General features: G+C 37.0%; 2 protein-coding genes across 2 annotated transcripts; both read right to left on the reverse strand.

The window, feature by feature from the left end:
* Positions 1 to 172: 172 nt before the first annotated feature.
* LOC101166759 (claudin-7-like) lies at positions 173 to 15,815 on the reverse strand. The gene is made up of 7 exons (XM_078939768.1): positions 15,478 to 15,815; positions 10,532 to 10,693; positions 4,636 to 4,797; positions 4,455 to 4,539; positions 3,717 to 3,824; positions 3,543 to 3,632; positions 173 to 517 (listed from the first exon to the last, which is right to left on the reverse strand). Exons 1-7 carry the CDS (start codon positions 15,689 to 15,691, stop codon positions 319 to 321), a joined length of 1,020 nt encoding a protein of 339 aa, XP_078795894.1. The 5' UTR covers positions 15,692 to 15,815; the 3' UTR covers positions 173 to 318.
* On the reverse strand, positions 613 to 1,533 carry LOC101166513 (claudin-10-like). Its single transcript, XM_004081941.5, is given in 5 exon segments — positions 613 to 686; positions 689 to 714; positions 800 to 881; positions 955 to 1,116; positions 1,193 to 1,533. Coding segments are annotated over 5 exon segments (567 nt in total). The 5' UTR covers positions 1,425 to 1,533; the 3' UTR covers positions 613 to 621.
* Positions 15,816 to 15,899: the final 84 nt, after the last annotated feature.

The following is a 15,899-nucleotide window of genomic DNA, read 5'->3' on the forward strand; positions in this document are numbered from 1 at the left end:
AAAACCTCTAACCTTTTGTCCCACAAGTAACACATTAAAAATGTAATGTAAACAACATGCCGCATTTTTCTTTTTGATGAAATCTAATGTATGAACTAATCACAGTACAATCACAAAATAGCAACCTAAATAAATTAGTGTCATTATTCATTAATTAGATAACTTTGTTTCATTTCATAACATTTTTTTCCCCTCATATATTTACTATCAAGTCAGTCAGCAGTTTACACTCCCAGAGTGATACAAAGACGAGAGAGAAGTAGGATTTTGATTCCAAGCCAAATGCAGTTTAAAACAAAAAACCAAAAAAAGCATTTGTCACACATAAGCGTTAGAGGCTGTTGTCCTGGTGGTTTTGGTGGCACTGGAAATCTCAGAGATGGTGCTGGCTCTGCTGTCTGCCGGGGATCTGGTCTGCCTGGTGTAGGTCGTCTCGGTGCGACCTAAGGACGTTAGACTCTTCCTCGATGGAACAAAGTTGTAGCCAGGGATTTGGTATTGAGGATACTTATCTGTTCTGCAAATTCAAGGAATACAATTGTTATTTTTCTAGCATATGCAAAAGGACTGCATCAGAAAAGACAAGATTTAGGAACTTCAGTTTACCTTGACTCAAATGCTTCACGGCCTGCTAAAATACTGTAAATTAGGCCTCCAGTGACCAATAAGGTGGAGCCACCCCAGCCGAGAAAGACACCAACACCTATCTCAAACCTGGTAGTAAATACAAGAATAATCAATTGTAGTTCTTTTAAAAAAAATGCATCAAAAATGCATTTTTTTCACAGTTTGGACCTACTTCTGCTCTACATAGTTTGGGTCGTCAAACTCAGATCGGATTTTATTGCCATAATATGAAAAGGCCACCATGGCGCAGATTCCTGAAATAACAGACATACACCTATTAATGAGTGTAATCCAATGTGACTCCGTTCCATAATCTTCCAGTTTTACCTCCTACAAGGTAGTTCATTCCTCCAGCAAAGGTAACTTTGGCATTAACAATCTCTGACCCCCCAATCTTAGTGCACTTCATTCCCACCAAGACCAAAATTGATCCGAAGAAAGCCAAAATGATGGAGATGATGATGAGGGCCCGGCACATGTGAATGTCCCCTGTTAGAAAACAGAAAAAGGTCACCCCCAAACCAGCTTGTTGAGTCTAACCTCTAATATATTCGTCATTACTTACAGTTTAGAGCAAACAATGATGGAATTCCCTTACAGTCAGATACTCCTGTGGAGTCAGAAACGCAGTCCTTCCACAAGTTGGAGAAATAGTTGGATGTAGTCAGGACGATGCCGCTAACCTCCGACCAAGTCCAGATTTCAATCGGCATGGTAGAACAGACCAGGATCCATCCGGCCACGCAGACCACAAAGCAGCCAATCTCAGTGTACATTACCACAGTTCTGTAGCCCATGTTGGCACTGATTCCAGCCTCTTGACAGGAAAATGGCCAGTCGGACCTACGGAAGGTTAGAGCAGCTGTAAACTCAGAGATGGCAGCTCTGAACTTGGAGATCAGCGGTGTTACGTCAGTGGAAAATCACCCCGAGGTACAGTCCCAAACACTCAACTGGACATGTGTACATCATCACATGTTTTGCTTTGAAATGAACATCCATTGTTTTGTAAAGATTGCCTCATTGAGTGTTTGCCGTTGATTCCAAGAAGCCTTCCACTGTGAAAGTCCTTTTTTCAAGGGAAGAAGTAACAACAAGATTATGTGATTGAATAATATAATGTAGCCTAAATCGAACGGAACAGATCTGTCAATTTTAAAAACGGTTTTGCACCAACATCACTGAAACATAATTACCAGAAAAGTGAAAATATGAAAAATATAGAAATTATAAAGTCACTTTTTTATTAATCTTTTGTACCTCACACATCATTTACACCCACAATTACACATTCTTACAATTGGCAAATATATACTTGCCAATTGTAAAACCATTTTTTTCATAGTCATTTATAAAATCTAAAGATATGAATTATTCTAAAACCAAAACGCAGACGTTTTAAAAAGGAACAAGTAGAGAATACTCATCAAAACTCATCCCCATACTCAATACTTCTTAACAGAATTAAATCGTATTTGTTGAGTTTTACATTATTTCAGTATCTATTATACTGAAACAAGACATCTAAACAAGTGTTGCACAGTTAAAATAAGTACCGGTATATGTTTGTTCATTTAATGAATTTACAGTATATTGTAAGGAAACAAAAAAAAACAAGTATCAAAATTGGTTGTTTTTTTATTTTGTTTTTATATCCACAGTTTTTTTTTTACTGAATTCGTTTGTAAATGTTATTTTTAAGAACTAAGAGGCTGGTAGGAGATGTCTAAAGGCAAAAACCACATTTGAAAAATGATCGAGCATGTTTAATTTAACTCAGTTCTGACTTGCTTCCTTTTGCTAAATATTAGAATGCATTCTCGATTCTATGTTTGCTCCTTCAAAATTACAGATTTTGTTTAATATCACTTTCCTTGACCAAGTAAAAAAGAGGAAATGCTAATTATGCTGACTGATAAAATGCTCTGTAAATTTTAAGTAAGTGCAACAGATTTATTTAGCAAAGTTTGTTCCTGAGCCACAGGAAAAAAAGCAGAAAAAAGTAGGATAACTTCTTTTTTCTTGACCCTCCAGTTTGCTTTTCTTTAATACAGTGACTACAGACATAAATGTTGTATTGAACTGCATTTGTTTGGTTTGTGACAAACCATCACAGTAAAATGAAGAAGAAGAAAAGACAAAAATTGCACAGTGATAAGGTTTTATTTTTTTTCAAGTAAACAAACAAGAGAAATATTTTATTGTGCCATTATCTATCAAAATTACAAAAAAACATGCAAAAGCCGTGTTTAATAAAGTACATTTCCATCTTTCTGTACTACACAGAAAATCCTATCATGACCACAACTTGAATTGTTGATTTTGTTCTTTTACATTTTCCTGTCAAATGTTGACATTTTTTAAAAGTCTTTAGGTCAGAGGTCATAGGTCATTAAAACATTCATTTTGGGATTATTTGTTTCACAGAAGAGGATTGAATTTTTTTTGTTTTTTTTCTAATTTTCTTCCTTTAAAATAACCTAGCTCAACAATGATTTACAAAAAAATAACTTTAATGCCAAACATTCACAATTCTGCTGCAGTGGGATAGATAACCAGTCTGTCCAATGGTTTTATGTATCAATGAACTTTTCTTCATCATGTGAACTTCTTATAGCGCTCTTTTTAAACCAGATTGTGTAGTCGATTTCTTTTCAACTAATCAAGTTAGCCATAAGATGTTGTATTCCTAGATGTTGTGCAAAAGGTAAAAATGAACAAATCTGCAAAAGGACATGACAATTGGTCAGTCATTGCAGTCCATTCTTTCACACTTCACATGAAAAACATTCTATACATTTTCCAAACTAAAAGCGTTTTACACAAAAGCGTCTCTCTCTGAAATTTTTGTTGGCATCGTCCCAGATAGTCTTGAGATTTGGCTGGTGGTTCGTCCGGAGCTGTAATATTCGTACATCCTTGAGGGATTGTATCCAGCGTACATGGATCTTCCTCTGGCCAAAGGAATCATGTATGTGCCCCCATCAATTGTTTGTACTCCGCTCCTAAATGACACGAAAAGCAGGCCGATTAGTTTAATGCGATGCTTCCATTCACAGAAAAAGATCATAGAGAGTGATTTTTGTCACCTCCGACGGTAAATTACTCTGAAGACTGTCACAGCATAAAGAATGGCACCAAAGAAGATTAAGAAGCATCCAACCAGTCCAAGAAAAATAGGAGGACCCAGGTCGTATCTGGAATATAGGAAAATTGAGAGAAAACACAGATCTGTAGTTAAAGGCGGAGTCACACAGCTACTATGTACATTTTGCTCATATTGCACGGATGAAAATTGGTCATACGTGAATATACTTGGAAAAAGTGAGAGAGGTAGCTGTCTTTACATGAAATTTTCACAGATGTATTACAAATGAACCACGTTAAAACCACCGAAGTAGTACGAATAAACCACGCTAAAAACACGTAAATCAACGTAAAAGCCACCCCAAGATGCAAATCGTGCATGAACCGTTGTGTGTGATTATTGCGCTGTCTATTTGCAATTCATTTGTGATTTGTGCCTCAACATTGTAGGATATTTGCGCCCTATATGCCATATCAAATAGGGTGCGCAATATCAAATCACGCACAATTGCACAAGACTTATGTAATAATAGTGCATAAACTATGTAAAATTTGAATAAACTGCAGAATTCTCAGACAAAAAGTATGAACAGTTCAAAACCGAATTCCCGTAAAGACTTTTTGGTCAAACCCTCGATGAGCGTCTGCGCACATTGAAAACGACCACAAGAACGTTTATCACTAATGTTTTTACATGTGCAAAATGTACGTAAAAAGGTATAGGACAATGAACATCTTACTTTAACACTCCTGGCACGGTGGGAGCAAAGGCGACCTTGGCGATCCTGTTTATGTATAAGCAGTAAGCGGCAAGGTTTGACACACCTGTGGGAAGAAGTTTCAATGAAATCAGGAAAAAAATAATGGCCAAACATTTCTGCCATTTACAGAGTAAAATTTACCTTCTCGTCAAAAACTCACCTCCACCAAAATGGAACACGGCTCCAGAAAAGACCAGTTTGTCTTTGGTTTGTTCAGCCCCTCCAATGTAGGTACAATCCATTCCAATGAAGCAACACACCACAGCAAAGAATCCAATAGTCAACCCACACATCAGCAATCCCCTCACTGCCTGAACGTAATCTGTGAGACACCCACAGAGTTCAAAGACATGACATAATCACAAAGACAATAAACAGTTTGTGACAGTTTGTAAGTGTGGATTGATTTTCAATGTCTCATTGTTTCTCTATTTATAGATTTATATTTATAGAATTTATAAAATTTGACCAATTTTCTTTCACAGAAATTAAAATGTTTAGCTTATAGGTGCTATTTTTTAAATTCAATGTTTCATGGTGAGATGAGAAACAGGTTTACCCTAACTTAACAGAGTAAGTAGTGTCATTTTATAAGGTTTTGAACTCAGAACAAAATTCTTTGCCAACTTCTTAAACTTTTTGCTTTTGTTAGTACATTAGCTTTTGTTAAATTGAAATTAGGTTTTAATATTTTAATCTTTGTTTTTAGAGCCTTGCACAGTCAAACCCCTGACCTTTTAACTACCTACTCTCTTGCATGTTCCTTGAGGTCCACTGACAAGAATCTTATGTGTTCCTAAAACTTTTAGCTGACTTTTTATTTTATTATCATTATTTTTTACTTGTGTTTTACTTAAATGCCTGAGTATTGGGGTTTACCTGCTTTAGCATCTTGTACTATTTTGCACTTTTTCTCTGTTTTTTTCCTGTTTTAACATTGTAAAGGACATTGTTAGTTGCTCTATGTGAAAAGTGCAATATAAATACAAATTTACTTACTTACTTTTGCATATTTCTCGTACTTTTTTGTCCTGTCTTTCCTCTCAAAGTATATGTCCAAAATAAAATATTAACTTCCTTTGTGCATTTTAAAGAAGAAGTAACAGTTATTTACATTTCTGTGTCAATATAACCCTCATGCAAAATCAGAATAACACGCGCTTTCAGGTTATTCTTCTGTGCCTTGATGAGAAAACATTAGGTTTTGTGTACATAGAAAGTGCATTATAAGCCAAATATATTTTTTACTATACTCAAATATCGTACTAAATAAGGCTAAGCTGTCCATCAAAATAACATTTCCACAAATCAACCAAAACAGTGTTGTACTGCATCACACATTGTGCTAGCTTTTTTCTTACAGCTGACGCTCCAGAGAACCGCGTAATCTCTGCAATTGGTGACGGCTGTGGAATCGGTGAAACAGTCCTTCCACAGGTTGGACCAGTACCAGGCCACCTTGATAATGAAAGATCCTCCCTGTCCTCCTATCTGGGTGATTCTCCAGTAGTCCATAGCCATGGTGCACAATACGAACAACCATCCCATCGAGGAGATCAAGAATCCAAATATTTGGATCAAACGTTTCCTCATTTTTAAAAAATCAAAACTTTTCTAATAAAGCATCAGGAAAAAACAAACACTGCTGGTTAACTTTACTTTGGAGCGATGTGCTGAACCTATATGTCAGACGATGACGAACGTTTTGGTCCTCAGAGTAGATGAGGGCTCCACACGTTTGTGTCACATGTTTACTGTAAACACAATGGAGTCTGCCTTCTGCTTGGAAAATCTGACATCTTTAGTCAAAAACTTCCCTTTATCTACTTATAGTCAATCATTCACATCTCATCAGAATAGGAGTAGAATAAATTACAAAAGGTAGTTGAGATCCTTCGTCAAAAACTTTCTTTCAGGACCAGCTGGTTTAAAATCAAGCCACAAACAAAAATGCATCTTCATTGCATTTGATTTATAAATAAAAATAATTTAAAATTTTTGCAGCTTCAACAGCAACTAACTTCAATCTTTATCGTTATTGTAACTGCAGCACTATGACAATTCAAAAAGACAAAATAGCTTTAAGCCTTCTGGCGTAGCTACAGTATTTATCAGAAGAGGGAAAATTCTTTCTACAGCAAAAACAGCTCACAATGCATCCAAACAGCTATTCTCAAACTGTAAATGTGGCATTCCAGACCTCCAAAATGTTGCCACGTAGAGGTGAAAAAACAAACATTACATCACCTATAGAGGTGATGCAAAAGTCACATTGTATGTCACCTTATGCTTCTCTCTTTTCTGCAAAAATGTCCAGAGGAAGTCAACCATCATTTCCCCCTCTGTGATCCTGTCAGTCATAGGTCTGCCCCACTTATGCAGACATGTTCATTTGAAGTTTTAAAAAGGAAAAAAAACTTTATTATTTGATCAGTAGTTTTGCTTTGGTTTCCTATTGGGGGGGGGGTCATGGAGACCTGCGTATCACCACATCAAACAACAACACAGGAGAAAATGGGAAAAGGGAAAGGGGAAGAGTGTAGTGAGAACTAAAAAGTTGGACATGGAGCAATCTCAGTGAAGTCAACACAAGTTGCTTTTGGCTTATGTTATGGATTTCATTTTTGAGTTTAATAACTTAAACGTTTTAAACCGCTGTATAGTGACAGAGGTCCCAAATAAATACAATTTATTACTATTACCATTACTACTACTACTATTATTATTAATAATATAAGTAACTGTTTACAGAAGGGCTACATTTTTTTACCCTAACAGATTAAATTTAAATTACAGTCAACTCTCCATGTTAGATTTTTGTTCACAACAAAACCGTTTACCATCACTTTGAAAATACAATAAAGCTTTATTATATATGAGTGAGTTCCAAACCTTTAATGTTAGTTCAAGCAAAAAGCTTTGATCTTATTGCCTAAAATCCATTTGTTCTAAAAACCTGTGCAGCTCAGCTGAGAAGCTGCACACTCCTCTGGTGCAGGCCGAACTTCAGCCCTGAACCTGCGCACACCATGCTGGAAACAGACACTTTTGGCTATTTTAGATCATGTAAAGAACACTACAAAAACTGACCACCGTTTACACAAAATACGTTTTTATTATTTGCAGTAAGGGAAATGTTATGAAAACAAAGATTAATATATGCATATTTATTACATTTATACCTTCATCAGACACAAAGTCAGACAGCTGAGTAAATCCAGAGCAAAATGTAAAAACATAATAGTCCCCACTAGAACCCTAAACAAACCAACTAGACCTGGGATACAGAAAGAAAAACTAAATCAACCAAAGATTTGTAAAGTAGGCTAAACAAAGCAAAACGGATGGAATAATTTGTGCCTCCGATATGAAAAATAATTCCAAGATGAAAAGTGATTTCCAAACTACACAATGGAATTTCCATTTTGCTATTGAAATTCAAATGATACATTTTAACCCTTGTGCTATCTTAGATGACCCCACCCTTACATAGACGTGTTTTCCCTACCATGACAAAGGTGGAAAGATTTCATGTAATCCATGGACACCAGTGAAGATCATAAATCATTGAAGAAAAAACGTTCAGCGCACTGTCTAGTGGGTCTAGATGACCCAACTCCCAACGGTAAAGTGCCTAGGATAGCACAAGGGTTAAATGTCAGCCCTACATGACTGCAGCTCTGTGAACAATGTGTGACACATTGTTGTTCATTCTTATGGAACTGAGCTGTGCTCAGTGGGACAGGTTTTTTTTTAACACTGCTGCCATCTTCTGGTGAAATATAAAAGAGTTTTTTTTTTGGACGCTTGTGTTTTTCCTGCCGACAGAGCAGACGGGTTATATTTTCTACAATCCACCTTGTGAAGTGTGTGTGTCGAAACTACACTTTGTACGTACTAAAGGGTTAAACTAAAATATGGTGGGAGACAGTTTCTATGGATACTTCCTGTATGCAGACAGATGTGCACAATCCCCCTCCCACCGAAGGGCCGTGAGAGTCTCCATTCCCACGTCTTTGCTTTAAAAACATCAACTATAAGTGCTTCCTGTAAAGCATTCACCATGTATACAAGTTTTTTCAATAAGAGTGTTAAAGATAAAAACTGGACTCTTTTGACAACTGTTTGAACAGAATGCTCAAAAAATCTGAGAGAAAAATAGTCTTTGGTTTATCTGAACTCAATGTGAAAGGTTTGGATTTTAATCCAGATATGAGATATTGTGAAAAGAGAATCCAAACTCCTGCAAAAGAGTCTCGGTTTCAGCCTGGCTGGAAAACTACATAACAGAAAGGCCACCAATGCAAAGGAATCAATCAAAACATTATTTATCCAACCACGTTTGATAAAATCAAATCACCTTCATGTCAGGTTGATTTTATTTATATTATTGATAAAAACATTCTGGCAATGCAGGGGTTGAACTTTCATTTTACTTTTGCACTCCGGGAACTCTCTTAGCAAAATGTAGTACACTTGAAGTTTGTTTCATTAAGTATATTTGTGTTCCATTTTAGATTGTAGTATAAACACACAGTTTGGGAAGCATACTATCTAAATACTTGAGACTAAATTTGAACATTTTAAGTTTACAGTATATAAACTTCAAGTATAGTACCTCACTTTGAGTATAGACTAAGTATGCTTGTAGTTCACTTAAATAGATTATTAAAGGAGTTATTCTGATTTTGTTAGAATTTTCAATGCAGCTAAACACTTTTTAGGCCTCAGATCATGCAGGCCTTGTAAAAAAAAAACACTTACAACACACACTTTTGTAAAATCTCAGTTTCTGACTTAATCACACACTCCCATTAATGGGAATATTAGTAGATTGGAGCAGACCTTCTAATCTGGAAGCAACTGATTCAGGACCTTTGTGATGTGGGTGCCTGTATGAAGTGGATTCATTTACAAATCACACCAGGTGAGGGCACGGGCCACGCATTACCCACTTCCTGTACACGCCTACTTTTCATGCGCACTTTAGTTATACACTTTTTTGAAATTTCTCTTAACTTCTAAATAAATTCTGCATGTGAAGACAGTTGGATTACTGATCCTGAGAATCAGCAGACTCACACGGAAAATCCCCAGTTTCCAAAAGAAGGAATAAGGAAAAAGGCGAGCTCGTCTGTGATGTGACGAATTCCATTTATTTTTCTTTTATTCCACTTGAAGGCTTCTAGAGTCACAATTTCTTAAATCTATACCACAGAAAACAACATGTATTTGATTTCAACATTTTAACAAAATAAGGAAAAGCAGAAAACCTAATTGTGGAAAAGATTTCAATCTGAAAAACGTCATAAAAAAAAACACAATTTACACCTGAAATCAATAAGCTGCAAATCAGAAATGATTTCCGTGTCAAATAGAACCTGCCAGGTTTGCTGTATTTCTTCCACTTTCTGTGGCTTTTCATTTTCAAGAGGTAACAGTATCTTTCACTATATAGATGGTTTATGTTCACCTGGTTCACACATATGCATTTTTATCAAAATACTGAGCCCTGGAGGCATTGCTGTTGGCGGCAGACGGCCTCGGGTTTGCCGCTTGTGCCGGGACTCTTGTGATGGAGGTTATGTGAGAATGAGAGGGAGCTCCTTTGTAGACGCAGTTCGCCTGACTGTGACTGTAAGAAGCAATCAGCACATAGGTCTTTGATTAACAAGAAGAAAAATCAAAAAGATGTTTTTGAATGTGCTCACCTTTTAGAAAAAGATTCTGTGATAGAAGAACAGAGAACGAAGCCTCCCAGAATACAGAGGATGCCCCCCGCCCACCCTATAAAGAGAGCAGCTCCCAGCTCATACCTGAAACCACAAAATTATTTAAAGCCGTCTGATTTAAACCCATCAAGAAAACTTCAAATGATGTCACACACACTTTTGATCTATAATGAAAGGGTTGAAAAACTCTGATGTTATGCGGTGTGCATAGAGGGAGCACGCAGCTATAGAGCAGAGACCTGGAAAGAACAACAAATTTGATTACATTTAACCAATTACAATATTTTTGAAAAAGCTGCCGCTTCATTAATCGTGCCTACTTACCACCAAGAACAAAATTGATCCCAGCAAAACAAGTGGTTTTGGTTTTGCTTTGGTCACTTCCTCCAATTTTTGTACATTTCATCCCCACAAGTGCAGACACACACCCAAAAAAGCCCAAGCAGACGGCCGCAATCATCAATCCTCTGCACGCTTGGATGTAGTCTGCAAAACAGAAAGCCATTATTTTGCAAATGAAAGACTCTTTTGCCTCCATTTGGTATTTTTATCGCTAAAATCTACCCATTGCAACACCTATAACCATTCCCCTTCTGTTTAGTTAACATGCAAAAGCAAACAATACTAATTTGTCACAAGGTATTGGAAGTAAATAGTTGCCACTGAGGTGTTGGTCTGAAATGAGCAGTTTCGTTAGGATTTGAAAGGGCAAAAAAAAATAAGTGAATTTTCCAGTTATTATCTGAAACCAGTCACCTATGGTCAAAACTGCCGGAGGCTCTCGCTAAATGCCTCTTATATCATTCAGCTCCAAGAACAAAGGCTAAACATTGACATATTGTGAGGTGAGTATTTGTTTTGGAAAGCTGCACTATAGCCTCGAGAAATGCACCAGTTTGAATAAATTTAAAACTCTGAAGTAGTAAAGACAAATCACAAGATCAATGAGGATGAACATTTACCGCCTCTTTAAAATGATAAAGATTCAATTTCAATTCCGTTTTTTAAAATCATTTCTTAGAGGTTGCCCCAAGGCGAGAGTAATCAAAACAGATGAAATAAGATTCAAGCAAACGGAGAGCAAGAAATGTTTAGAGAGCACCCTTGAAAGAGTATTTCACAGCCCCCCCCCCCAGAAGGAAACAGAGCTGACCCTCCAGTGCCATCATTGAAGGAAAGTCCCTGCAGTTGGAGACCCCAGTGGAATCAGTGACACAGTCCTTCCACAGACTGGCCCAGAAGGTTGAAGTGGTGATGACCGATCCATCATTGGACGACACTTTCCAGTAGTCTGTTGCCAGGGTGGATGACTCCAGCACCCACCCCGAAGCGGCCACAACGAAAGCCACGATCTCCTGATACATGCTGGTTGTGCTCGAGCGACGGGGCGTTGATGGGTAATTTTGGTAAAAGATGAAATTGATCCGTCCCAGGCAGGTGAGAGCTGATAAAAATGAAGCTGGTCTCTGAAGTTTCAATGGAAAGGCTGTGATTGATGGTTAATGTGTTCTGGACTGTTATATTAAGTGGGAGGAGTTTGGCCCTTAACATTAACATGGCCTGTCGTCTACCTCTGTGCCCCCCCCCCCAAGAAACTGCAAGTCATTTTTTTTTTTTTTTTTTTTAAATCTGTGGATGCTTCATGATCTCACCTAAACTTTTTTCATTGATTGCTTTCTTTATTTGTGATGCTTAAAATTTGGGAAATGTAGCCATTTTATTTTTGATTGTCTTTGACCTGTAAGCACTTTAAAAAAATAATAGATGCATAAATCATTTTATAAATAAATGTTTGAATCAATAATCATGTAAATCTGTTTATTCCTATAATGTGTATTTTTGATTTTTTGATCTTGATTTTTATTTAATTTTTATGTGTTCCAGGCGATTTCTTTCAACTTTCAAATGTCGTCTGGTGAGAATAAATGTCACCTTTTCTCGTCACCTTGCAGCGACACTTTTGATTAATACACAACAAATCTACCTCCGTTTAGATTACCTATTAACAGCTTGTCACTTCAAAGTCAGCCAGAAGAAACTTTTTTTTCAGAAGGAAAATAGGAGGAACATTACAACAGAAGTATTATCTCCAATGGAAAATCTGCTGCTTGTTTTTACTGTAAGGATAGAGCTCCCTCTAGTGGCTGCACACTGAAACAGAACACCAATAGAGGACCTTGCAGTGTGGAGTTTGCATGCGTGGGTTTTCTCTGAGACTCCGGCTTCCTACCGTCCAAAAACATGCTTCATAGGTTAATTGGTTACTCTAAAGAGACTGGCGACTTGTCCAGGATGTCCCCTACCTTTGCCCACGAGTGGCCGGGATAGGCTCCAGCAGCCCAGTGACCCTGAAAGGGTCAAAACGAGTTTAGAATATAAATGAATCATAAAATAAATGAATCTTAGCATTCTTCTTTTTATGTTTTTAGCCTCAGTGTTTTTCTATGGGAATCCTTTGTGCCAGGGCTTGCCTGGTTTCGGTCTGGGGTCGATGCTGTAGTGCTGCCCTCGTTGCGGCAGCTGGGGTCCAGCTAGGGAGTGGACCCTGTTGCTGTCCCGATCTGGGTGGGCGCTGTGGCGATGCTCCATTGACTGAGCTGGTTTCTTGAATGACTACATTCCCAAAATAATATCCCCACAGCAGTACCACATGTTTATATTGTAAGTAGTCATGTTTTCATGCCTGTGTTCATTGTGTGTAGGGTCATGGGGGGTATGTCATTGGAGGGGGCCAAAATGGATGAGTTAATTTTAATTTTCTTTTTTTTTTGTTTCTTTGTTTTTTAACTGTAAAGCATTTTGAGCTGCGTGGCATGGAAAGCAATTTTTATTTTAAATAAATAAAGCTTGAAATGTGTTGTGACTTGAGTTGCTCATAAGTTGGTTTGACCAGATCAAGTAGCTGTGGTCATTTGTGATGAACAAGCCCTACCCAATGTTCAGACGTGCCGAAAATGACACATTTGATAGAAGTGTTTGTTTTGGAGGCACATAATAGCCCCAATATTTGGATTGTTTTTGTTATCCTGAAAGCTTTTGCATGAATCTAAAGTTACATTTTCAGTTTTAGGTTCTCACCAGTTTCCACCTTGTCATTTTCTCTGGCCACGCCTACATAAACATCCCTATTTCCTGGACACAACACAAATGTGTTAAATGTTGAAATGAAAACACCTACAATAGTAAAGGGGCGTGACATCACCCTTTTGGATCATGTAGGACTAATGTATCTTTTGTTTCAAGATTTTTCTGTCTACCAAATCTTTTTAATTATTTATTTGTTTCAAGAAATTTCAGCTTTTGCCTAAACACCTGATGACCTTTTTTTTGTAAAGTAAGAGGGAAGAAAAAAAGCTGAGAGCAATGATCGCTTTAAAAACAAAAAAAAAAAAAACCTTTAATTTCACTTTGTGGCTTGAAATTCCGCAATTCCGGAACTGGCTCAATGGTTAAGAAACCAAGTATGGAAGATAACCCCCCCACACAAACACACACACACACACACACACACAAACACACACACACAAACACACACACACACACACACACACACACACACACACACACACACACACACACACACACTTCACACAGGATCAGTATCCAATCATTTACTTAAAATAACAAAAAAACAAACAAATATAAAAACCTCTTACCACCCTCAAACCACAGAGGAGACTTCCCTTAGGAAGACAGATTCAGATTATCAAGATTAAAAAGCATCCTCCATAGTAACGTTTATTGTTTGTAAACATATTTTTTTCCACCATCATCATCATCATCATCATCATCCAGTTTGTCTTTTGAATGAATTTTATTGAATTTTTTTGGACAAAAAAAACAAACAAGTTTCACAACGCAACAGATTCCCATAGAGTCCATGACAAAATAACTTTTGATCTCTAAGCTGCAGGCACAACATGAGGCATTTTAACAACAGCCTCAGACTCTAAACCAGAAAAGGACTTAAACTTATTTGAAAATATTAAATACTTAATCATTTTTACAGCACAAGTCTCTTTTGCTAAATTTTCCGTTCACTGTTAAAAAAGTAAATAAATTAAACGATCCTTCTTCTCGAAGCTGGAGACATTTTGAATCTTTGATTTCATTTTCAGCATATTATGGGTTGTCAATTCAGAGATATTAAAAAATGCCAAATTTGATTTCTTAACTTTTGCCTGAGATTTTTATTGAATTTTCACTTTTAAAAGTTTGAAAACGGTTGTTAAATTCCGCTGCATCCAATTTTCCACGTATAAATAGATGTAACTTTTCATGAAAATGTTTGCTCTCAGGATGGCACTGCTCCTCACAAAAAAAATAAAAAATTACCTAGCAAATATTGTGCAGTGTTTTTTTTATTTTATTTAAATGATCAACCGTAAGTTGTTTTGTTTTTTTACAAAAACAGACAAAATACAGTCCTTGTGAATCTGAAGAAAGTGGGTTCTTGAAGCCATTTTCACTCGTTTTTCTTGCTTTGTTTTTCTCTTAACACCAAGAAAATAAGAGTAGGGAAATACAAATACTTTAGTACTTTCTTTCTTAGAACTAAAGTAAAAAATAACCAAATCCCTTTCAGTAAAAGAAACTTTTCTTCTTAAATAAAAAGACTGATTTCTTGTGCCTTTTATTTTTTTTATGGTTGCATCACTGCTTTGTTTTGTATGCTCAACGGCAAGACTACAGAATTACTAAATAATAGGGTTTCAACCTATGGTCACAATAATTGATTATGGAAATAATTATTTATCCATCCATCCATCCATCCATCCATCCTTTTCTAAATCTGCTTAATCCCTTTTTGGGGTCTTGGGGTTGCTGGAGCCCATCCCAATTGTTGTTGAGCAAAGGCAGTTTGCCAGTCTGTTGGAGGGCAGAAATATATCGTATAGTAATATGTTGTTTTAGACTGCTTGTTCAAAAATAGATTTAACATCAGGTACTTCTAGAGGCCATGTGAGTAGGAAAGTTGATTAAAACCAACTGCTCTGGTTTCCCTGTTTATGAAATTGTGACTAAGTGATATAAGATTGACTAAAATCAGAAAGCATAAAGGTCAAAAAATCTTTTTTCTTTTTTACTTTTGATAGAATGTCACTATTCAAGCTGATTCTGTAACAAATAATCTGAATGTCATAAATTAGGTTTTTAAAAAGGAATTTACACAGAAAACCTAATTTTTTACAGGATCAAACTTTATTCCAGGTCTGAAGAACAGTTAATTTCTAGAAGATCCGACTTAGGCTGTGAAGCTCTGATCTTACCTTCCAGCCCAAAGATGGTGTGATGAGGCCTGCAGTGCAGAGCTCCAATGGCATTTCCAGCACAGTTTTTCCATAGACCCTGCAGCACCCACGTCGCCGTGATGACTGAGGATGCCCGGCTGGTGGCCCTCCATTCATTGGATACTGTAGCACCAATAATGGCGCCCAGCCCCACCAGACCACTGAGGAAAGCCACAATCTGCAGGCCTGCCATTTGACAGCTTCAGGAAAATTGTAAGACTTTAGATTAAAAAAGTCAGAAGAAATCAAATGTCCTCAGGCCACTGCATTACACTGTGGACATGTGTTTCCACAGGATGATTAACAAACAGGACATGTCTCAGTGTCTGCGGAAGGTACCGGGAGTGAAACAGTAAAGAACACCGGAGTTAGACATTAAGCTTGGAAGGCAAGGATGACAG

This window comes from Oryzias latipes, chromosome 21 (assembly GCF_053564925.1).
Source record: "Oryzias latipes strain Hd-rR chromosome 21, Olatipes_Hd-rR_3.1".
In the NCBI taxonomy this organism is placed as follows: domain Eukaryota; kingdom Metazoa; phylum Chordata; class Actinopteri; order Beloniformes; family Adrianichthyidae; genus Oryzias; species Oryzias latipes.